Source organism: Nerophis lumbriciformis, linkage group LG11 (assembly GCF_033978685.3).
Source record: "Nerophis lumbriciformis linkage group LG11, RoL_Nlum_v2.1, whole genome shotgun sequence".
In the NCBI taxonomy this organism is placed as follows: domain Eukaryota; kingdom Metazoa; phylum Chordata; class Actinopteri; order Syngnathiformes; family Syngnathidae; genus Nerophis; species Nerophis lumbriciformis.
This window is the reverse complement of record NC_084558.2, coordinates 28,495,399-28,519,825: the sequence shown is the minus strand read 5'-3', so window position 1 is coordinate 28,519,825 and position 24,427 is coordinate 28,495,399. Positions and strand designations below refer to the sequence as shown.

At 36.2% G+C, this 24,427-nt stretch overlaps 3 protein-coding genes and 1 long non-coding RNA gene across 5 annotated transcripts in view; 1 reads left to right on the top strand and 3 right to left on the bottom strand.

Annotated features, from left to right (window-relative positions):
- Positions 1 to 1,348: 1,348 nt before the first annotated feature.
- Positions 1,349 to 5,774, bottom strand: fabp4a (fatty acid binding protein 4a). The gene is made up of 4 exons (XM_061966912.2): positions 4,723 to 5,774; positions 4,398 to 4,573; positions 4,234 to 4,335; positions 1,349 to 1,534 (listed from the first exon to the last, which is right to left on the bottom strand). Exons 1-4 carry the CDS (start codon positions 4,793 to 4,795, stop codon positions 1,481 to 1,483), a joined length of 405 nt encoding a protein of 134 aa, XP_061822896.1. The 5' UTR covers positions 4,796 to 5,774; the 3' UTR covers positions 1,349 to 1,480.
- A 152-nt stretch (positions 5,775 to 5,926) lies between these two features.
- On the bottom strand, positions 5,927 to 16,324 carry mrpl53 (mitochondrial ribosomal protein L53). The gene is made up of 3 exons (XM_061966913.1): positions 16,159 to 16,324; positions 9,949 to 10,061; positions 5,927 to 6,127 (listed from the first exon to the last, which is right to left on the bottom strand). The coding sequence occupies exons 1-3, from the start codon at positions 16,248 to 16,250 to the stop codon at positions 6,012 to 6,014; spliced, it is 321 nt and encodes a 106-aa protein (XP_061822897.1). The 5' UTR covers positions 16,251 to 16,324; the 3' UTR covers positions 5,927 to 6,011.
- On the bottom strand, positions 12,709 to 14,545 carry LOC133610548 (uncharacterized). Its single transcript, XR_009815893.2, has 2 exons — positions 13,618 to 14,545; positions 12,709 to 13,143 (listed from the first exon to the last, which is right to left on the bottom strand). It is a non-coding gene; the product is annotated as an uncharacterized lncRNA (long non-coding RNA).
- A 6,911-nt stretch (positions 16,325 to 23,235) lies between the features above and the next one.
- pag1 (phosphoprotein membrane anchor with glycosphingolipid microdomains 1) overlaps positions 23,236 to 24,427 on the top strand; it is an 83,981-nt gene continuing 82,789 nt past the window's right edge. For both annotated transcript variants that reach the window (XM_061966914.1, XM_061966915.1), the window contains exon 1: positions 23,236 to 23,438. The gene's annotated coding sequence lies outside the window, so the exon portion shown is untranslated. The remainder of the gene's footprint in view (positions 23,439 to 24,427) is intronic.

Sequence of the window (24,427 nt, the reverse complement as noted above, 5' to 3'; positions counted from 1 at the left end):
CCCACCTCAACCCACCCCCCCACCCACCTCAACCTCCTCATACTCTCTCAGGGAGGGCATGTCCCAAATTCCAAGCTGCTGTTTTGAGGCATGTTAAAAAAAATAATGCACTTTGTGACTTCAATAATAAATATGGCAGTGCCATGTTGGCATTTTTTTTTCATAACTTGAGTTGATTTATTTTGGAAAACCTTGTTACATTGTTTAATGCATCCAGCGGGGCATCACAACAAAATGAGACATAATAATGTGTTAATTCCACGACTGTATATATCGGTATCGGATGATATCGAAATCGGTAATTAAGAGTTCGACAATATCAGAATATCGGCTATCGGCAAAAAAGCCATTATCGGACATTTCTAGTTATCATCTTTCATACTTACCATTGTTGTCTGTTTGAATAATTTCACTTGATTTACTACAAAGTACAAGTATGTATGATTCCTGCTTATATCGTGCTGGTATCAGATTAATATCGGCCGACACTCTATCGGCATTGTGGCGGAAGTGAAAAATGTATATTGGAACACCCTTTGTAATGACAGGTCAGACTCCTTCCTTCCCTTTTTTGGCCGCATCCTGCTGTGAGCGCTGATTGAGCACACCTGCACCGGTGCGGTGATTTAGGGACTCACCTTCTAATTAGAAGGGACTCTCCCTTGCGACGCTGGTTCATTGTTTCTTGTACGGCACTGCCGGTACCTAAGAAGGGACCGTCTCACCTGCACGTCGTCCGCCGTCTCTGCGTCCTGGGCTCACGCCAACAGCCACCATGTGATGCTGTGAAACTCGTCCAAAGTCTGCACTTTAATCATATTTTAAATCTACTACGTGGAAAAATACGCAAATAAGGATGGATTGGTGCTAAAGTATTTGGACACATTTGCAAGTAAGTCATCTGTCTATTAGTTACTTGAATATTGTTTAGACAGCGGATGTCCGCTCCTTGTCCCCAACTACCTATTGTCCATTTGCTCTGTTTTCCACATTAGGGCCCAAATGGCCGCCATCGTCTTGGGAAAGTCGCCTCCACAACAATCCAGTTGAGCGGCGGCCAAACGGGCCGGGGGTGAATTTTCTCCACATTTCCAGTTACAAGCTCAATGGGAAATGTTTGACCTCCTGAGAAGAGGCGGGGGAGACATTTCCTCGCTGACCTCTCTGCATGATGCCATTAAGTGGACATTCCTGGCCGGGTCCCTGCCGGCACGTATCGTACATCATCTTTCAAAGTGCTCAGTTCTTTGTTCTCCTGCGCCAACTATTCCCAACTGGTGCAATAATGGCGACAAATCATTGCAACATCAAAGCCAGGAAGTCATTTTTCGAAGTAAACAAACATGGCTTTAACAAATCAGTTTTATTCAAAGATTCCCAATGCAAACAATTTGGATTTAGGGGCAAAAAAAAACAAAAACACTTTTATTGGTCTCATTAAACTGAGCCTGTCGTCCACTGGTGGCAGCACCTGGAGGAGTTACGCCTCTTTTACGTACGTCCGCACCGCCACCACATCTCCCATGATGCACTTCTGCAAGACACAATGAAGGAAGCTCAATGGAATTCCGCTACAAGCTAATCCACACACACACAAAAAAAAAATCTAAAAATAAGAATATACAATGCATCACATTGGGAGCTGTTTCTAAAATGTTGCCGTATTTTTCAAATCAATAATGAAATGCCATTATTTTGTAAAATGATCTAAATTCTGCAAAAAGTAGTGCATTTATAAGTCATTCAATTTATTTATTGAGTTAAATTATAATCTAAATGATAATATCCTACATAAATTATATTTGTTATAAATATAAACTACCTTTGTATATTTTATATATATATATTCTTTTTTTTTTTGTTAATGTTGTACAAAATATGTATATAAAAAAAAATCAAAATGATCTAAAAAGAAGCTAAGATTTTTCTTTAAAACTGTACAATTAAGTTTTTTTTTTAGTTTTTTTTTTACATCTAAATAATTACATTAAAATGATAATATTTTATATTTTTCTAAAAAATACAAATGATTTTAATTATTAAAAATACTATTGAAATGACGTAAAAGGAGAATAATATCATTATAATATTTTATTTTTGTAATACAGTATATAATTAGTTTTTAAATGTTGGAAGACTCGTAACAAAGATTTTCTAAAAAGGAAGCTTGTATTTTTATGTTTTGAACCAGTGATTCTCAAACTGTGGTGCGAGCACCAGTAGTGGTACGCTGGCTCCTTCTAGTGGTTCCAAATAATCACTTGATTAAAATACAGTGTCTTATTTTATTACATTCAAACACAGTGTTACTGTTCCATCTGTGTGTAATGTTACAGTTAAATAAAACCTCTGCCTTGTTTTAATGAATACTTGGGCCAAGTACGCTAATGCTGGTCTAAATGGTGGGACTTGGAAAGCCAAGAGTTTTAAAATCTGTTTATTTATTTTCTTAAATCTCAATAAAATTGGATGAAACAAGGATAATACATTTTAGATTTTTCTAAGTATACATTGAGTTTGACTATCTATTTAAAATTATTATTGAAATTAAATAAGAAGTAATACATTTTCTTTTTTAGCAATAAATAAATACGTTTTTAAAATTGAAAAAATCATAGAATTTTTTTTTTCTAAATTTAGTATTGATAAAAATCAAAATTTTGGGAAAAATCTATTCAAGAATTACATGAACAGAGTAATTTTTTTGATTTTTCTAAAACAATAGAGTCTCATTATCTATTAAAATAATATTATTAAAATTACATGATAGGAAGCTCCTTTTTTCTTTTTCTTTTTTTAATTTTAGAAGTCAAAACAAAATTTAAAAAGAAAAAAAGAAGCTACTATTTTTTTATTTGTACAATTCAGTTTTATTTGCTTTAAAAAAATTCGAAGTATTTTTTTTTAAAGAAGTGAGGATAATATACAACATTTTTCTAAAGCTTTAATTGAGTTTGATTAATAAAACTATTATTCAAATTAAATAAAGGGAGGCTAATATTTTCTGTTTTTAATATAGTAAATAATTAGGTTTAAAATGTAAAAAAGGATATAAAAAAATATCTAAAAACTAAGCTAACATAGTTGTATTTATACAGTATATAATTGGGTTAAAAAATAATTTATAATAATAAAAAGATAATATTTTTGGTATTTGAACTGCACAATTTTATTTGCTTAAAAAATATTTTTTATAAAAATTACACCAAATGAAGAATTAATATTCTACATTTTTCTAAATATACAATTGAGTTTTATTATCAATGAAGAATTATTATTGAAATTACAAAAAAATTGTTTAAAATGTTTTAATACAGTATGGAATTAAGTTTTGAAAATTTGAAAAATCATAACAAAATTATCTAAAAAGATAACCAGTTTTTTTTTTTTTTTAAACGGTACAATCAAATTTTGTTGCTTTAAAAAAATTCATTTAAAAAAAATAAATCTTAATAAGAAATATGTGTAATGAGGATAATATTTTCGATGTTTCTAAATATACAAATGAATTTATCTAATACAATTTTAATTACAATAATTTCATTAATTACATTAAATCTAATTAAATTACATAAAATATTGTTTTTTTTAAATACAGTTTATAAGTATGTTTTAAAAATTGGAAAAACTAGTAAAATTATACAAAAGGGAAAATAATATTCAAAATAAAAATAAGCTACTTTTTTATCATTAGAAAAAGATACAAAAAAAGGACCTAATTGTTTTGTTTTATATTTTTTCTCTACCCATCACTGGGTATATGGTTTTTAATTTTGACTTTTACTTTAAAATGTTTTCACTAATTACATTAAATCAAATAAAATTACATAAAATTTGTTTTTTTTAAAAATACATTTTATAATTATGTTTTAAAAATTGGAAAACTAGTAAAATTATATAAAAAAAGAAAATAATATTCGAAATAAAAAATAAGTTACTTTTTTTATCATTAGAAAAAGGTACAAAAAAGGACCTAATACATTTGTTTCTCTACCCATCATTGGGTATATGTTTTTTAATTTGTACATATTGCTAATTTAAATTGCAACATAAAATGTCATAAATATGAACACGTAGCATTTAGAGCTTTTTTCATCATTTTAAACGAACACTGGTATAATAAAACATTGCCAGAAAGTGTTTTGCAAACTGCACCTTATACAAACGTCCATAAAAAATTTTTTAATTTTTTTTTAAAAGAAGCTAATATTTGATTTTGATGTGAAATCTCACCGCTATTAATTTGCCATCCGTTATTTCCCTCTCGATACTCGTCTCCTTTCCATCCCAGCTTTGTTTCTGCACAAGTTTGCCATTTTCCAAGCTGAACACGGTCTGCAGCAGGGAAGACACACATGAGTGGATTAATAGTGCCTACAAAGGATGCGGGTTCGAACCTTGGTCTTCCTGTCATCCGCGGTGGTCTCGTCAAAAGGTTCGTTCAGCTTGAACTTGATCTCGGACGTCTTGAAGGCGCTCTGCGTCTTCAGGATGACGTTGCCCTTGTCGTCCACAGTCACGCTCAAATTGGGCTTGGTTCGATTCCCCACCTGCCGGATGGCGAAACCAACACCTGGGCAGCGACAGAAGAAAAGAAACATTCGGTGACATGGCGACAAGGTGGAGAAAATTGGGTGCGAGTGTGCCGATGACGACATTTTTCAATGGAGTTCCATCCACAGTCAAGGATGCATGTTGAGCGCGTCTGAGAGGAAAACCCACCGATTGCTTTCATGTAGTCGTCAAAGCTCTCGCTGGAGACCATCCTCCACGTCCCGACAAATTTCTCAACCATGTTTGCAGTTTTTTTCCCGCTGATATTCCCCTTTAATGTGCAAAGAAAGTCTAATGACACAAGCAGAGTGGCGCTTTGTTTTTATAAAGAGCCATTAGCCAATCAGGACTCTTTATGGCTATGCTAAACCCCGCCCCTTTTCTCTCAGTTTGCACGAGCATCTTTTGCCACTTCCTCTAAAAATCGTGAGTATTAAGACTAAAAGAGTTGATTTAGCATAATTATATATTTCTTTATGGAGTCGAAACAATGGTTGCTTTAATATTTGGCTGGTTTGTAGCTGATTTTGTGATATTTACTTATGTCCAGTCAGTACATTTGAGGTTTACTGTCATGATTAGGGATATCCGATAATGGCTTTTTGCCGATATCCGATATTGTCCAACTCTTTAATTACCGATACCGATATATACCGTCGTGGAATTAACACATTATTATGCCTAATTTGGACAACCAGGTATGGTGAAGATAAGGTCCTTTTTAAAAGGATTAATAAAATAAAATAAATCAATCAAAAAAAAATTTCTTGAATAAAAAAGAAAGTAAAACAATATAAAAACAGTTACATACAAACTAGTAATTAATGAAAATGAGTAAAATTAACTGTTAAAGGTTAGTACTATTAGTGGACCAGCAGCACGCACAATCATGTGTGCTTACGGACTGTATCCCTTGCAGACTGTATTGATATATATTGATATATAATGTAGGAACCAGAATGTTAATAAGAGAAGGAAACAACCCTTTTGTGCGAATGAGTGTAAATGGGGGAGGGAGGTTTTTTTGGGTTGGTGCACTAATTGTAAGTGTATCTTGTGTTTTTTATGTTGAATTAATAAAAAAACAAAAACGATACTGATAATTAAAAAACCGATACCGATAATTTCCGATATTACATTTTAAAGCATTTGTCGGCCGGCCGATATTATCGGACATATCTAGTCATGATGCAATGTTTGGACCAGACAGACAAAATATTAAGTCATCATCATTTTTTACAGAATTCTGGGTGAAAGGCGTTCCACTTTCTTTGTACGATGCAATAAGTTGTGTTAAAGGTCACAGTTTACAAAATATCCTCAAACTACTGGAATGAAGTTATATGCATTATGCAAGAAGGAAATACATCAATTATCATTTAAAAAAATGATGTTTTATCATAAATAATCAGTTATATACACAAGTCGATTCTGCATAGTTTGCATATTTGCGATCATTATTTGGCTGCCGTTTTGGCCTGGGGGTCCTTGGCCGCGCAGCGGGCCTGGAAAGCGTCCAGCATCTCGCCGCTGGTCAGGTTGGCGCCCTTCATCACCAGCCTCTCTCCGTCCACTGAGGAAAACCACAAGAAAACAATGGCTGACGTCTTAACGAGGACCAAAGTGAAGTGGGAGTAAAAGTCAAGAAGCGCAACAATAGCGGCGCTCACCTTTGGCAGACATTCATGTTTATGTTTGGTCATACAATTACTAGTGCAAGTCACGGGATGTTCAGGGACGCTGGGTTTTTCCAGGTTCCAGCACAATTCCTCCCATACAATTAATGGACACTGAATTAGTCTGTTCCAACGTCAACGTATTATGGAACTTTATTAACCATCCAGGAAACAAGTGTTATTTTACCATTATTAAATGGACATACAAGTGTAAAAATAACTGTAATTACACTTCAAACCTCCTTCTTAACATGCATCACTAATTTAGGTGTAAAAAGAAGTTAAGCGCTGCAACACATTAACTCAATAAAACACTCTTTGATATCAAGTGACTATTTTAGGGATAGGTCTACAGCAATGCAGACAAACAAAAAAATAAAATATTGATTAAAAATTTTAGATGTAAATCATTTTAAAAAATGTATTCATAAATATATATCTGAAAATGTAAAAAAACAAAAAAAAAAGAAAATAAATTTGAAGATGTTTTTAAAATTTTAAAAAGAGAAAATCCAAAACAGGCATCTTAATCAGGTAAACATCAAATACGGTCATCCTACCTTTCGAATATTTTTTTCAAGCATATTCTACAAGTTTCGGGTCCTAAATTAAGCAATTAAAGCGTTAAAACGACCTAATAAACTACAAAAATATCAATACTACAGTAGTATTGGCCATGAGGGCAAATCAGAGCACACTGTTCAGAATGGTGGCCACTGATTGGCTCAGGCTCGTGAAGCGTTACTAGATTGGATTAAGAGAGTTAAAGGGTGACAAAAGGGTGTTATCTAATTTCTAGAGGACTTTTATAATATTGAAAAATGTGTATAGAAGGTAGTAAACAGGTTTTGTATGCGCTAATATTTGATTTATGATTACTACTCAGCGGGAATTCATTTATTGCGGTCATGCTGAGATAGGCTCCAGCAACCCCGAAAGGGACGAGCGGTAGAAAAATGGATGGATGTCCAGAACCAATTAACAGCAATAAATGAGGGTGACCATAAATTTAAATGTAAAAAATAAAGTAAAACGGTAAAAAAAAACAAATCTGAAAACAAAAAAAAGTTTTAACAAAAAACTGAGAAAACAGAAAAAAAAACTATATTTAAAAACAATTTTAAGTTCTGTATGTCACGGTTATGCAATACTTTTGAAAAAAATATTTGTTTATTGAATTTTTGACATATGCACGCTTAGGTAATGCTATAAGGGCGCTCGCGTTTGATCATTGTGTCCCGCCCTCTTCCTATGCAAACATTCAGGTTAGCACATGCACAGAATAATAGAACACCACGGCACAAGGTGGCGCTGTTTGGAGTGATTGAATGTCTCGCTCATCTATTTAAACCTTACACCAAGGATGTCAAACATGCGGCCGTGAACAGGTTCAACGCGGCCTGCGAGACCAGTTTGCGAAGTGTAAAATTGAGCTGCATTTTTAAATTAAGGAAACTGCAGTTCTAAATCTGTCCACTGGATGTCACTATAGTAATTATGTTTGGCAAATAAATAGTTTCTTCCTCAGTTTGTATGGTTTGTTGAGGTAGCACAGGATTATGATGTGGAAATTACAAATGGGGTAGTTCATACATAGAAGAGTTTTTATTTATGTTTTATTTCATCTTACATGGGCTGTGACTTTAAAGGCCGACTGAAACCCACTACTACCGACCACGCAGTCTGATAGTTTATATATCAATGATGAAATCTTAACATTGCAACACATGCCAATACGACCGGGTTAGTTTACTAAAGTGCAATTTTAAATTTCGCGCAAAATTTCCTGCTGAAAACGTCTCGGTATGATGACATCAGCGCGTGACGTCACGGATTGTAAAGGACATTTTGGGACAGCATGGTGGCCAGCTATTAAGTCGTCTGTTTTCATCGCAAAATTCCACAGTATTATGGAGATCTGTGTTGGTGAATCTTTTGCAATTTGTTCAATGAACAATGGAGACAGCAAAGAAGAAAGCTGTAGGTGGGAAGCGGTGTATTGCGGCAGGTGTTGTGCCGGATAACGCACCCCCGCCGTAGAATGCATCCCTTGACTGGTGTGCCAGATAACACAGCTGGTGTTTAATTGTTTACATTCCCGGAAGATGACAGTCAAGCTTTACCATTGGCCTGTGGAGAACTGGGACAGCAGAGACTCTTACCAGGAGGACTTTCAGTTGGATGCGCAGACGCGGTACAATGAGTACGCATGCATCTGCGGCTTCCAAACATTTGATCGGTTGCCCGTACGTGCGTGCCGCTATGTGCATGTCACTTACGAAACTTTGGGGAAATACATGTGCTGTATGAACTTTGGGGAGGTGAACGGTACTTTGGGCTGTGGGATTGAGTGTGTTGTGCAGGTGTTTGAGTTGTATTGGCAGGTTATATGGACGGGAGGGGGGAGGTGTTTGTTATGCGGGATTAATTTGTGGCATATTAAATATAAGCCTGGTTGTGTTGTGGTTAATAGAGTATATATATGTCTTGTGTTTATTTACTGTTTCAGTCATTCCCAGCTGAATATCAGGTCCCACCCGCCTCTCACAGCATCTTCCCTATCTGAATCGCTCCCACTGCCCTCTAGTCCTTCACTCTCACTTTCCTCATCCACGAATCTTTCATCCTCGCTCAAATTAATGGGGAAATCGTCGCTTTCTCGGTCCGAATCGCTCTCGCTGCTGGTGGCCATGATTGTAAACAATGTGCAGATGTGAGGAGCTCCACAACCTGTGACGTCACGCTACTCGTCTGCTACTTCCGGTACAGGCAAGGCTTTTTTATCAGCGACCAAAAGTTGCGAACTTTATCGTTGATGTTCTCTACTAAATCCTTTCAGTAAAAATATGTCAATATCGCAAAATGATCAAGTATGACACATAGAATGGACCTGCTATCCCCGTTTGAATAAGAAAATCGCATTTCAGTAGGCCTTTAAGTTGATTGCTTTGTAGATACACTGACATTTAAGTCTAAGTTCATTGTGTTCTTCATGGTGTTTTTGAAACTGCACCAATTTTTTCCTCAGAATTTTCAACTAACTTGAAGTGTTTTGTCAAGAGAATCATTTGTGAAATGTACATTTTCAGAATGTGCTTGTTCTATTTCGGACCGAAGTAAAACAAAGAAAACCATCTGAAGTTGTCGTCGTTGTATTTTTAAGTTATTATGCCATGATTTTACCCGACCGACTCATTTGGGAATATTTTCCTCCATGCGGCCCCTGAGCTAAATTAAGTTTGACACCCCTAATGTACACGGCGGCCACTGCATCCATTTTATACTTCTAATTGTAACAAATAGACATGTATTTATTTATTAAACCTGCTATCTTAAAACACTAATGATACATCTGATAGTGGTGTTCTTGTTGTATATTGAATGATTGGTTCCCACTTCTCTGTGAGCGCTTTGAGTATCTAATAATAGAAAAGCGCGATATAAAATCTAATCCATTATTATATTTTAGTTTGAAAAATGCAACTTTGAGCAAGTTAAAAAGGTAAAAAAGAACTACAAAAAAATAACTTAAAATTAGTTATGCATTTAAAGATGACATGTGACCTTTATTTGACTAAGCAAAAGCCACATGCAAAAACCCTGAATTAGACTAGAATGTCTTTTATTGTCAAAATACGCATGTACAATGAGATGAAAAAATTCCACAGTATTTTAACATTACAGTTTTCAATGCTAACGTAGCGATGATGATACTTACCGTAAGTAACATCCACTACGGGTTCTGACCGGTCATGTTTGACTGTCGCCATTACTTCGCAGTTTAAATTTGTGGATCTGACTTTTTCCGAGCCCACGAAAAACAGGAACTCCCTGCAGGGAGAAGAAGAATGTCATTTAGACACAAACACTTTTCAGGATCAAATAGTGAAAATCTATAGTTTAAGCCATGGGTGTACAAAGTGTGGCCCGCAGCACATTTTCAAAAGACCATTACATGAAGACAAATAAAAAAAGAGGAATAAAAAAAACAAACAGATGAAAAGTATTCAGAAAAAGTTGCAATGTTGACTCGAATAACAGAAAGCTGCAATGCAGGCTGTTTTTTTCTCTGAAGCGGTCATTGCTCAAAAAATAATATTGAATCAAACCCAATGTTGTTCTGAACACTGCAGCAGGCAGGGAGAGGCTGCAAAGAGTGGTCAAGACGGCTCAGAAGATCATCGGCCGCCCTCTCCCCTCTCTGACGGACATCTACACCTCCCGCTGCCTCAACAGAGCCAGTGCCATCATCAAGGACAGCACCCACCCTGGCTCTGACCTGTTCCACCTGCTGCCCTCTGGGAAGCGCTACAGGTGCATTAAAACCAAAACAAACAGGCTAAAGAACAGCTTCTTCCCCAGGGCCATAACCATCCTGAACGGACTGCCCCATTGTCCCTCATAACTGCCTTCTCTTCGGTGCAATAACCCATTCCACCAACCACCCTGTTTTTTTTTGTTTTTTTTTCATGTATATATTCATTTCACACCATATTCATTGCACTTCTACATTTTTTATATTTTTATATATTTGCACATTGTTTTTCTAGCATGCACACATCGCACTGTATGGAATGGCCTCAATCTCGTTACCTTGCGTAATGACAATAAAGCTGATTCTGATTCTGATTCTGATGTTGTTCTGAAATATTTACCTATTCATAGCTTCAATTACTTCACATCAAATAGTCCAATTAAAAATATTTTTGAGGGGGAATATATTGGGTATTTTGTGTGTTTACCATAAAAAACTAAGTTTACTTTGACAAAAAGGGCATAAAAGAAACAAACAAAAACAAATAATAATAATAATAATAAAAATGTATAATCGACGGAAGGATATGAAGTTTATCTGGAGATTTAAGCATTGAAAGTTAAAAAAATAAATAATGTATGACTTATTCTTAAAACTTTTAGTACTGGGGGCCTTGTGGATCCCTGAGAATTTTAATTTGATTTTTTTTAAATTATTATAATAAATCAAAATCAATATTCCATCCATCCATTTTCTACCGCTTATTCCCATTGGGGTCGCGGGGGGCGCTGGAGCCTATCTCAGCTACAATATTGTTACAGCATTAAGCATACCTGCCAACTTTTGAAATCAGAAAAACCTAGTAGCCAGGGTCCAAGGGCCGCAGGCCCCGGTAGGTCCAGGACAAAGTCCTGGTGGGGGGTTCCTTCGCCCCCCGACGCAAAATGATTATTAGCATTCAGACAGGTTAAAATGTTGCTAAAACCATCACTTTTCTATCAGTCACAGTGACTTTTCAAAACAAAAATATTACAGCAAAAATCATATGGGTTGATTGACATGTTTATTCTGTAAGCTAACTTTAATAGTTTGAAATTATTTTGACAGTTAATGCCAGTTATCCTGTCAACCTTTCACAAGACTTCAATTTGTTAATTAAAAGTATAAACCGTATAAACACTTTTTACAGTAAACAAATGGTAAAACAGTACTAAACAATTCCATTAAAAAAACAATTGGTGTCATTATTAACTTTCTGTCCAAGCTTGTATAATCTACTGCCTTGTTCAATTGTAAAAAATATTCTGTGCCTAAAATTCACATTTCTATCACAATTATCATACTGTAAACATGGTAAGCTAACTTCATTAAAATTAATAGTCCTGTCAATAGCATGGAATTACAATTCAAATGTAGTTTTTTGTAAGCCTTTCAAAAGAATTCAAAATATGAAAAATTAATGAAAATTAATTTAAGCCATCAGACACTTGAAAAGTGGCACATCACATCTCTAATGTAATCATTTTAACTTTTCAACAGAAATAGCACTGCAAAAATATTAAGGACATACTTCTGTATTTGGTAGTTATGCTGTCAACATTTAACAAGATTTCTTCAACTTGGACTTGAAAGCATAAATAGTATAAACACTTTTAACAGTATAACAGTACTAAACAATTCCAATAGATAACATTGGTGTCATTACCTTTTTGTTTGCTCAATTATTGCCTCCGTAAATAAAACTTCGGCATTTATCACATCCAAAGAATCTGTTTGGGCGACGAAAAACGTTGAAAGTTTTCCACTTGTATCGCTAGCAACGGCATTAGACTTGTGTTTTATTGTCCCAACGTGGTCTTTTACATCGCTAATTCCTCCGTGTCCGATCGAAAAATCTTGTCTGCACAAGGTGCAATTCGCGTAGTTTTCACCCTTTTTGGAACGGATAATTATTCCCGGATAGGCTTTTGAATATTCTTCACGGAATGACTGCAGTTTTCTTTACGGTTTAAGACTCGTATGCGATTTTTCTCCGGCTGATTCCATGATCGTTCACTCGTTTGGAAACAATGGCAAATGGTGCCTCGTGCTTGGCAGCGGTGCTATAAATAGCCTCGCGCATGTGTAACAGGTACGTTAGCTATTATAGTAGACGTTCTCAATATTTGGGCTAATCAGAAGTCTAGATTACGACTCGGAGAGAGTAGGACAGACACAATTAAATGCTTTAAATTATACTGGTGTTATTTAAATATGTACAGTGCAACAAATAGTGGACATACATTGATAGGAATGGCCATTCAAAACAAAAGAAAAAAACAGCAAGGGTTCAGGTAATTCATAACAGGTAGTATCAAAAGTTCTTAAAAGGTCATATGAGACTGATCGCAGTCCATATGCGCATTCAGAGTTCATACAGCCACACGGTTTGGGGTTGTGGGTATGGCAGTTTGTAGTGAGAGTTCAGTTTATGGGCAGGGTGTGTATGAGGTAGTGCAAAGGGCCGCAGAGCAATGAGGTGCGAGGCAAGGGGTTCGGCTATAAGCCGCCTACCGGCCCGACCAGAGCAGGTGGAGTTCAGGGGTTGAGAGGTGGAGATCCTTGGGCTCAGGCTCGAGGCCTATCTACAGCTCGCCATCCAAGACTTAGGGACCTGGCCTGCGTAAGCACAGGACCCGAAGTTCAATCAATGTGCGCACATAACATCAACATTAAGTCATCTATCGTTCGACCTTCAATAAATAAGTTACACTTATTATTATCATTATTAGCTATAATACTGCTAACATTGACAATATTTAAACAATCACATGCATGTATAAAATAAACACGACAGTACACAGTGTTGTCACTATGACGGGAGTAACATTAACAATAACAGTGATGTCACTATGACGGGTGTAACCGCACACCAGCGGCAGTATTCATTCATTGTCTTTACCATAGCATAAAAAGTGCAAATGGCCTTAAAACGCCACAACACTCAGTTACCATATGTAAATACTCAAAATAAATATAAATTCAATCGGATCAGAAACATTGGAGGAAACGGGATTAAAACCCGATGCTAACCGCCCATAGGAAATACATGGGTACGGCTAGTCGCTACTATTAGCAAACAGATTCACTTACCAACTCGGCTTAATATCTTATCATCGACACACTCTCTCGTCGCAACACGTCCCTGATGTTCGGCACCTACAAGTTTACAATTAGTTGTAAATGTTGGACGGTTGTTTTTACAATATGCAAGCAAACGACAACTTTAAAACATACCGGCTTCATATGTTCCCAGGCTTAGCCACCGCACCTGGCAGCCATCTCGGAATGCTGGATTTTATAGAGCGTGATTGGCTGCAGCGGGTCACGTGAGCGTGTGTGTTAAACTCGCGAGATTAAACGTGGAAACGGCGCAGGTAATATGAGATGTCATGAGAGGAAATATGGCTTATTTCCCACCCGTGTTACACATGGCATTCGGAATGGCTCGATAGGAAGTTACGGGAAGCAGTGTCGATTGTCATTGTTGTTACGCGATTTCGTGAATAAAACTTTTTTTTAAATATTTTTTTTTAATTAATGAAAAACCGTATTTTTTATCACTGCAACCGTAACCCGGAATAGGTTGATGAAAACCGTACTAATTACGGGAAAACCGGAGTAGTTGGCAGGTATGCATTAAGGCAGCACGGTGGTACAGGGGTTAGTACGTGTGCCTCACAATACGAAGGTCCTGGGTTCAATTCTGGGCTCAAGAAATTTCTGTGTGGAGTTTGCATGTTCTCCCCGTGACTGCGTGGGTTCTCTCCGGGTACTCCGGCTTCCTCCCACCTCCAAAGACATGCACCTGGGGATAGGTTGATTGGCAACACTAAATTGGCCCTAGTGTGTGAATGTGAGTGTGAATGTTGTCAATCTGTGTTGGCCCTGCGATGAGGTGGCGACTTGTCCAGGGTGTACGGCACCTTCCGCCCGATTGTAGCTGAGATAGGCTACAGCACCCTCCGCGACCCCGAACGGGACAAGCGGTAGAAAATGGATGGATGGATGGAATATTGTTACGAATTAGTGACGTATTTGACACTTTAATTACTTCACATCAAATATTCAACCTTGAACATATTGTGTTTTTGCCATTTCATATATATATATATATATATATATATATATATATATGTATATATATATATATATATATATATATATATATATATATATATATATATATATATATATATATATATAGTAACACTTTAGTATGGGGAACATATTCACCATTAAATAGTTGCTTATTAACATGCAAATTAGTAACATAGTGGCTCTTAATTAGTCATTAAGTACTTATTAATGCCTTATTCTGCATGGCCTTATCCTAACCCTAACCAAATAACTCTAAATTAAGTCTTTGTTACTTAGACTATGTTCCCCATACTTAAGTGTTACCACACACACACACACACACATATATATATATATATCAAACAGTCAATCCTTACTTAATATATATGTAGTATATATATATTATATATATATATATATATACAGTATACATATACATATCTATATATATATATATATATATATATATATATTAGGGCTGTGAATCTTTGGGTGTCCCACGATTCGATTCAATTTCGATTCTTGGGGTCACGATTCGATTCAAAATCGATTTTTTTTCCCTATTCAAAAGGATTCTCTATTCATTCAATACCGGTACATAAGATTTCAGCAGGATCTACCCCAGTCTGCTGACATGCAAGCAGAGTAGTAGATTTTTGTAAAAAGCTTTTATAATTGTAAAGGACAATGTTTTATCCACTGATTGCAATAATGTAAATTTGTTTTAACTATTTAATGAACCAAAATATGACTTATTTTATCTTTGTGAAAATATTGGACACAGTGTGTTGTCAAGTTTATGAGATGTGATGCAAGTGTAAGCCACTGTGACACTATTGTTCTTTTTTTTCTATAAATGTCTAATGATAATGTCAATGAGGGATTTTTAATCACTGCTATGTTGAAATTGTAACTAATATTGATACTGTTGTTGATAATATTCATTTTTGTTTCACTACTTTTGGTTTGTTCTGTGTCGTGTTTGTGTCTCCTCTCAATTGCTCTGTTTATTGCAGTTCTGAGTGTTGCTGGGTCGGGTTTGGTTTTGGAATTGGATTGCATTGTTATGGTATTGCTGTGTATTGCTTTGTTGGATTGATTAATTAAAAAAATAAAATAAATGAAATTAAAAAAATCCACACAAAAAAAAAAAGATTTTTTTAAAATGAGAATCGATTCTGCATCGCACAACGTGAGAATCGCATTTCGAATCGATTTCTTCCAACACCCCTAATATATATATATATGTGTGTGTATATAAAATGATACAGAAATTATAAAGCATATAATAATTCTCATAAATAAAAAGTTACCATGCACATAAACAGTGTTAAGTGTTCTACGCGTATCGAAATGTTTTTAATTCAAATGTTCCCTCTTTATTTGAGAAGAATGATAGCAATGTGGTCGTTCAAACGAGTACATAATAGCGGGCAAGTTAGCTAGCAAGATGCTATCACCGTCATCGTGGACTAACGTTCCCACTAACACTATCAGTTCCTGCGTTTGAGAGCCAGCACAAAAGGCAGTGTAGTAACTTCACAGACATCTTACCGCGTCGACCGGACGTTGGACTCAAAAGGACAAAAGTGAGCGACTATTTTCTTCACCGTCTTTAACACCACGGTCGTTTTCTTGGTCGCCATGTTTGTTTTCCCCTCTGACCTCCGGCGGAGGAAGAGTGGCGCGCTTCTAGCGTGGAGCCTCTAGAGGGCGCCACACTGAAAGTATACGCTTAAGTCTCTTACTATGCCTGTTTAATAGTTGTTTTATGCATTTCTTTATTGTTCTATCTTCTTTATTTTCTTTATTTCTTTCTTTAGTTTATTTCGAACATGAACACACTTACAGCATAATACATCACACAATTTCATATAATTTCACTTTACATCATGTCCGAAAAGGAGTAGGAAGAAGCAAAGCTTATTTAATCCTACCCCTTTCCCACTTCAGAGCGTTTACAAATATATACGTTCCTTCACTGACTTTTTTTTTTTTTATATAGCAAAATGACATCCGTGAATGAGTAATACAACACTTTTGTAATATATAATTAAGTCAGTCACCTGGGGATAGGTTGATTGGCAACACTAAATTGGCCCTAGTGCAGTGATTCTTAATCTTGTTGGAGGTACCGAACCCCACCAGTTTCATATGCGCATTCACCAAACCCTTCTTTAGTGAAAAATAAAATGTTTTTTTTCAAATTCAAGACAAAGTTATATGTTTTTAGTAACACTTTAGTATGGGGAACATATTCTAAGTAACAAAGACTTAATTTAGAGTTATTTGGTTAGGGTTAGATGGTTTGAGGGTTAGGGCCAGGGTTAGAGGGTTAGGGTTATAATAAGGCCATGCCGAATAAGGCATTATTAAGTACTTAATAATGACCAGTTAAAAGCCAATATGTTACTAATTTGCATGTTAATAAGCAACTAATTAATAGTGAATATGTTCTCCATACTAAAGTGTTACCATGTTTTTATTACTGGTGCACAAAATGAACTGTGCATGAACATCACCTTGTTCAAACAACAAAACCAACACAGTGCATAAACTCACAACAAATTACACACCTGCAAATCAGTCTGACTTCTGCTGTTGCCGTATCCGTAATACGCCGATAGGGAGAAGTTTTTATTTACACGATGAGTCGGGTGTGGCTTGACCTCCGCCGAACCCCTGAGCCCGACTCTCCGAACCCCTAGGGTTCGATCGAACCCAGGTTAAAAACCACTGCACTAGTGTGTGAATGTGAGTGTGAATGTTGTCTGTCTATCTGTGTTGGCCCTGCGATGAGGTGGTGACTTGTCCAGGGTGTACCCCGCCTTGGGGCGGTATAGCTCGGTTGGTAGAGTGGCCGTGCCAGCAACTTGAGTGTTGCAGGTTCGATACCCGCTTCCGCCATCCTAGTCACTGCCGTTGTGTCCTTGGGCAAGACACTTTACCCACCTGCTCCCAGTGCCACCCACACTGGTTTAAATGTAACTTAGATAATGGGTTTCACAATGTAAAGCGCTTTGAGTCACTTGAGAAAAAGCGCTATATAAATGTCATTCACTTCACTTCACTTCACTTCCGCCCGAATGTAGCTGGGATAGGCTCCAGGGACCCCGAAAGGGACAAGCGGTAGAAAATGGATGGATGGATGGAATTAAGTCAGTCATGATACACATATACTGAGATGAAGAATATCTTATTTTCAATAAGGTTGAAAATGTTTCTCATAATTCTTCTTCTTTGTACTTTGGAAGCACTTTTAATTTGAACAACCTCATATCAGTACAATGTTTAACTTACTTACTTAATCCATTCCATAATTTAATTCCACATACTGACTATGTAACTGATACAAAATAATAATCATTATAATTCACTTATTTATTTGAAATAAATAAGTGAAAGCTATTTGCACAAATCAATTATTTATGTAAAAATTTTTAATTTAATGTTACATTTTAAATGTAGATTTTCTGATTATTATTTATTCATTTGTGACACATTGCATGGCATTTTTTTCAACTTGCTTTGCATGTTGGAAGAGTGTCAACACATTTTACACCACAAAATATATTTTTTTGATGGTCACAATTTGTGGTAATACAGCACAGTTTATATAACAATTCAGTTTTGTGTCTTACACTTTCAATTGCTTAGCTTTTTGGGGGGTTTGTAGCTAATGAGTGTTGCATATAATGTCAGATTAGGCGCAGGACACACTTTATGCCTCTCTTTCTGTCCTTACTATATTTTTCACTACAGCAATTAAATCAAATTGCTCATCGGCATAGTCTTACAGCTGTGCAGCAAGCCCAAAACCTGAATCTTAGACATTGTGATGCTTCTACTTACCGGTAATTAAGTGCCTGGCTCTCTCTGCAGTTGAGGAATAATGGAGGAATGGCCACGGTTGTTGTTAAGAAGTCACTTCCTCTGCTTAAAGATAGGTTTTAAGTGTAGGGTGTTTCTCGCCACAGAATTATGTTTTGACTTTTCCATTTTTTTAGGGCTTGTGATAAACAAATGTGTTGTCGCCAAACTTATAATGCACTCCAACATGCCGATAGGTGTCTTTCCTGTGACAGTTGGACAGTGGACAGCCACGAGTGGCTAAATTTAGACACATTTGGCCCACTGAGAGACAAGCATTTCCTACACACACAGTAGCCATTATTTCAGTTAGTTGTACTGTATTATGAGACACAATGAAGTGCACGGCCCTCAAAGAATGGACAGCTATTGTTTACGCGCAGCATTTCACCCCGAAAGGCCTCTGTGTGAGCACGAAGTGTACTTTTCCTACTTGTTTACACTACTTAACCGTGACTTGTGATCGATGCTCCCTGTAATGTGAAGTGGACAAATATGTCACACAAAGGTGAAGCCTTGTGATGATAAATAGACTTCCTCTTATGTGTACAAGTTACAATGAAAACAAATGCACTAAATAGAGAAACACACTTGCAAGCTCTTTATTTGTGTGCAGTATGCTAAAAAACATTTATTTGCCAAGTGTTTGTCAGTGCTTATCTCAAAATTATTGAGCATTATTTTGCCTCATCTATTTTTTTAAACTCCCGCTTGTTATTATAGAAACAAATAGAACACTTTCCTTTTTACAGTTGTGGCTTCAATATATGTGGCTGCATCTCTTGTTATCATTATTTAAAACCTTGTCAGCCATGCTGGCTATTACATTAAGCACTACGATACGCAGAAATTCAGCATTTCAATATGTGGAGTAAAATTTAGACTGAGTAAAAACCATGTAGGTGTGTATATAATATACTGTATGTATGTTTTTGTAGATAAAAAACAACCTGAGAATAAAACCAGATAGACTTAAAGCATGTCAATATTCCAAAGACATGCACCTGGGGATAAGTTGATTGGCAACACTAAATTGGCCCTAGTGTGTGGATGTGAGTGCGAATGTTGTCTGTCTATCTGTGTTGGCCCTGCGATGAGGTGGCGACTTGTCCAGGGTGTACCCCGCCTTCCGCCCGATTGTAGCTGAGATAGGCTCCAGCGCCCCCCGCGACCCCAAAGGGAATAAGCGGTAGAAAATGGATGGATGGAATATGGAGTAAAATTAAGACAATAAATTCATCATAGTGTGTGTATGTGCGTGTATAATATATGTACTCATTCTTGTAGGTAAACAACAACCTGATAATAGACTTAAAGCATGTCAATATGTGGAGTAAAATTAAGATTAAACTCAATAAAGAATGTGTAGGTGTGTATATAATATATGTACACATTTACAGTATTGTAAGTAAACAAAAACATAAGAATAGATTAATAGCATGTCAAAATGTGGAGTAAACATTAAAACATTAAACTCACTATAGTCTATGTAGGCCGCGTATAGAATATATGTACACATTCTCGTATACGTAGACAACAACATGAGAATCGCAAAAGATAGATTTATAGCATATCAATATGTGGAGTAAAATTAAGATAATTAAACCCACTTTAGCATGTGTAGCTGCGTATGTAGTCATTCTCGTAGGGTAAGCAACAATTTAGGAATGGCACCGTGTAGACTTGTTGCATGTCAATATGTGGAGCAAAATTAAAAGACAAAACTCAATAAAGTATGTATAGGTGCGTATATAACTGATGTACTCATTCTTGTAAGTAAACAACAAACTGATAATAGACTTGTATCTTGTCAATATGTGGAATAAAATTAAGACAACACTCAATAAAGTATGTATATGTCCGTATATAATAGATGTACTCATTCTTGTAAGTAAACAACAAACTGATAATAGACTTGTATCTTGTCAATATGTGGAGTAAAATTAAGACAACACTCAATAAAGTATATATAGGTGCGTATATAATATATGTACTCATTCTTGTAAGTAAACAACAAACTGATAATAGCCTTGTATCTTGTCAATATGTGGAGTAAAATTAAGATGAAACTCAATAAAGATTGTATAGGTGTGTATATAATATATGTACTCATTCTTGTAAGTAAACAACAAACTGATAATAGACTTGTATCTTGTCAATATGTGGAGTAAAATCAAGACGAAACTCAATAAAGATTGTATAGGTGTGTATATAGTATAGGTACACGTTCTTTTAGATAAACAACAATCTGAGAATGAAACCAAATAGACTTGTAGCATGTCAATATGTAGTAAAATTAAGACAATAAACTCATAATAGTGTGTGATAGACTTGTAGCATATCAATATGTGGAGTAAAATTCTGACAATAAAACCCACTTTAGTATGTGTAGGTGCGTATATATGTACTCATTTTCGTAGGTAAACAACAACTTAATGGCACGGCATAGACTTGTTGCAGTCAATATGTGGAGTAAAATTAAGATAAAACTCAATAAAGTATGTATAGGTGTGTATATAATATATGTATTAATTTTTGTAAGTAAACAACAAACTGATAGTAGACTTGTATTTTGTCAATATGTGGAGTAAAATTGAGACAAAACTCAATACAATATGTATAGGTGCGTGTATAATATATGTACTCATTCTTGTAAGTAAACAACAAACTGATAATAGCCTTGTATCTTGTCAATATGTGGAGTAAAATTAAGACGAAACTCAATACAGATGGTGTAGGTGTGTATATAATATATGTAAACATTTATGTAGGTAAACAACAACATGATAATAGACTTGTATCATGTCAATATGTGGAGTAAAACTGAGACAAAACTCAATTAAGAATGTGTAGGTGTGTCTATAATATATGTGCACATTTACAGTATTTTAAGTAAACAAAAACATAAAAATAGAAGTATCATGTCCAAACGTGGAGTAAAAATTAAGACAATAAACTCACTATAGTATATGTAGGCCGCGTATAGAATATATGTACGCATTTACGTAGGTAGACAACAACATGAGAATCACACCAGATAGACTTATAGCATATCAATATGTGGAGTAAAATTAAGATAATAAAACCCACTTTAGTATGTGTAGGTGTGTATATACTGTATGTACTCATTCTTGTAGGTGAAACAACAGAGAGTGGCACTGCATAGACTTGTTGCATGTCAATATGTGGAGTAAAATTAAGACAAAACTCAATAAAGTATGTATAGGTGCGAGTGTATAATATATGTACTCATTCTTGTAAGTAAACAACAAACTGATAATAGACTTGTATCTTGTCAATATGTGGAGTAAAGTTAAGACAAAACTCAATAAAGTATGTATAGGTACATATATAATATATGTACTCATTCTTGTAAATAAACAACAAACTGATAATAGACTTGTATCTTGTCAATATGTGGAGTAAAGTTAAGACAAAACTCAATAAAGTATAGGTGCATATATAATATATGTACTCATTCTTGTAAGTAAACAACAAACTGATAATAGACTTGTATCTTGTCAATATGTGGAGTAAAATTAAGACAAAACTCAATAAAATATGTATAGGTGCATATATAATATATGTACTCATTCTTGTAAGTAAACAACAAACTGATAATAGACTTGTATCTTGTCAATATGTGGAGTAAAATTAAGATGAAACTCAATAAAGATTGTATAGGTGTGTATATAGTATATGTACACGTTCTTGTAGATAAACAACAATCTGAGAATGAAACCAAATAGACTTGTAGCATGTCAATATGGAGTAAAATTAAGACAATAAACTTATAATAGTGTGTGATAGACTTGTAGCATATCAATATGTGGAGTAAAATTCTGATAATAAAACCCACTTTAGTATGTGTAGGTGCGTATATATGTACTCATTCTCGTAGGTAAACAACAACTTAATGGCACGGCATGGATTTGTTGCAGTCAATATGTGGAGGATGCCACCCGAACGCCTCTCTAGGGAGGTGTTTAGGGCACGTCCGACCGGTAGGAGGCCACGGGGAAGACCCAGGACACGTTGGGAAGACTATGTCTCCCGGCTGGCCTGGGAACGCCTCGGGATCCCCCAGGAAGAGCTGGATGAAGTGGCTGGGGAGAGGGAAGTCTGGGCTTCCCTACTTAGGCTGCTGCCCCCGCGACCCAACCTCGGATAAGCGGAAGAAGATGGATGGATGGATGGATGGATGGATGGAATTAAGATAAAACTCAATGTGTGGAGTAAAACTGACACAAAACTTAATAAAGATTGTGTCGGTGTGTATATAATATATGTAAACATTTATGTAAGGAGACAACAACATGACAATATACTTGTATCATGTCAATATGTAGAGTAAAACTGAGACCAAACTCAATTAAGAATGTGTAAGTGTGTATATAAAATATGCACACTTTCATGTTGGTAAACGACATCATGGCTATAGTAGCATGTCAATATGTGGAGTAAAAATATGTCTGGGCAATAAAAGATAGTTTAAGAAGCAAACATATTGTATTTACAAGGTCAATGAAAGAAGACAAATGCTGACAACCATTTATACTGAAAATGTTCATTTTTGTTACTCTCTCAAAACAACTAAAGTTCCGTCTGTGAGTGAATTGTGAAAAACCCACTACAATCTAACCATAAATTGTATTTATGTATTTACTATGTAATGTTTATAGGAATTTGATTAATTTCTGAATAAGAACTACCTGACCCATAATGCCATGCGGCACGAAGCCCCTCCCCATGGAGGCAGCGTAGCCCCGGGCCGGAGCTCTTCGTCTGCTGCGGCGGCGGCGACTCTCTCTTCCAGTGGAGTAATGTGCGCAGGTTGAAGACAACAACCGCGTCCCTGTTTGTTGTCCTACAACATTTACGCCGAAACGCGGAGCACGTAGTGCAAATTGAAGACACAACCAGCGGTCGTAACGGCGCGAAGCCTCTTGGACCACCCTCGCAAGGTAAGAACCACTGCTATATTTTGAATATTTGGGGTTCAAAAGTTGTGTTCCGGTGTGGTTTCAGCTCAAAATGTCAACATGTGTGGTAATAAATGTTATGTAGAAAGTGAAAGCGAGGAAGCTCCGGTGGTGACTTGTTGCCCATTTCCACATTATGAGTGCAAATAGCTGTCTATCATCACACAAATCACATAGCTTGTAGCATCCTGCTTGACGTTTTCAACACACCGGAAGTGGAGTTTACGTAATATGCGCGTACTATGTCCTTTCTCTGACTTCTATGCGAAACTATTTGATTGAGCATCACGTCCAGATGTGTTGCACTTCCAGACTGTGCTCTGTGCGGCGTTCTGGTGCTCAGTTGGGAACCGGATTGTGCTGTGTGCTGCGTTCAGGTGCTCTGTTTTGCACCAGAGAGTGCTGATTGCTGCGTTCAGGTGTACTGTTGTGCACCAGGTTGTGCTGACTGCTGCGTTCAGGTGCTCTGCTATGCATCAGACTGTGCTGTGTGTGGCATTAAGTTTCTCAGTTGAACACTAGAATGTGTGCTGCGTTTGAGTGCTCTGTTTTGCACCAAATTGTTCTGTGAGTTGCGTTCAGGTGTGCTGTTGAAAATAAGATTATGTTTGCCACATTTTAGGTGCTCGGTTTTGCACCAAATTGTGCTGAGTGCTGTGTTCAGGTGCTCTGTTATGTACCAGATTGTGCTGTATGTGACATACAGGTACTGAGTTGTGTGGCATTCGGGTGCTCAGTTGTCCCCCAGATTGTTTTGTGTGCTGCGTTTGGGGACTCTGCTGAACGCCACATTATGTGTGCTGCATTTGCACCGGATTGCGCTGAGTGCTGCATTCATGTGCTCTGTTATGCACCAGCTTGTGATTAGGGCTGCAACTAACGATTAATTTGATAATCGATTAATCTGTCGATTATTACTTCGATTAATCGATTAATAATCAGATAAAAGAGACAAACTACATTTCTATTCT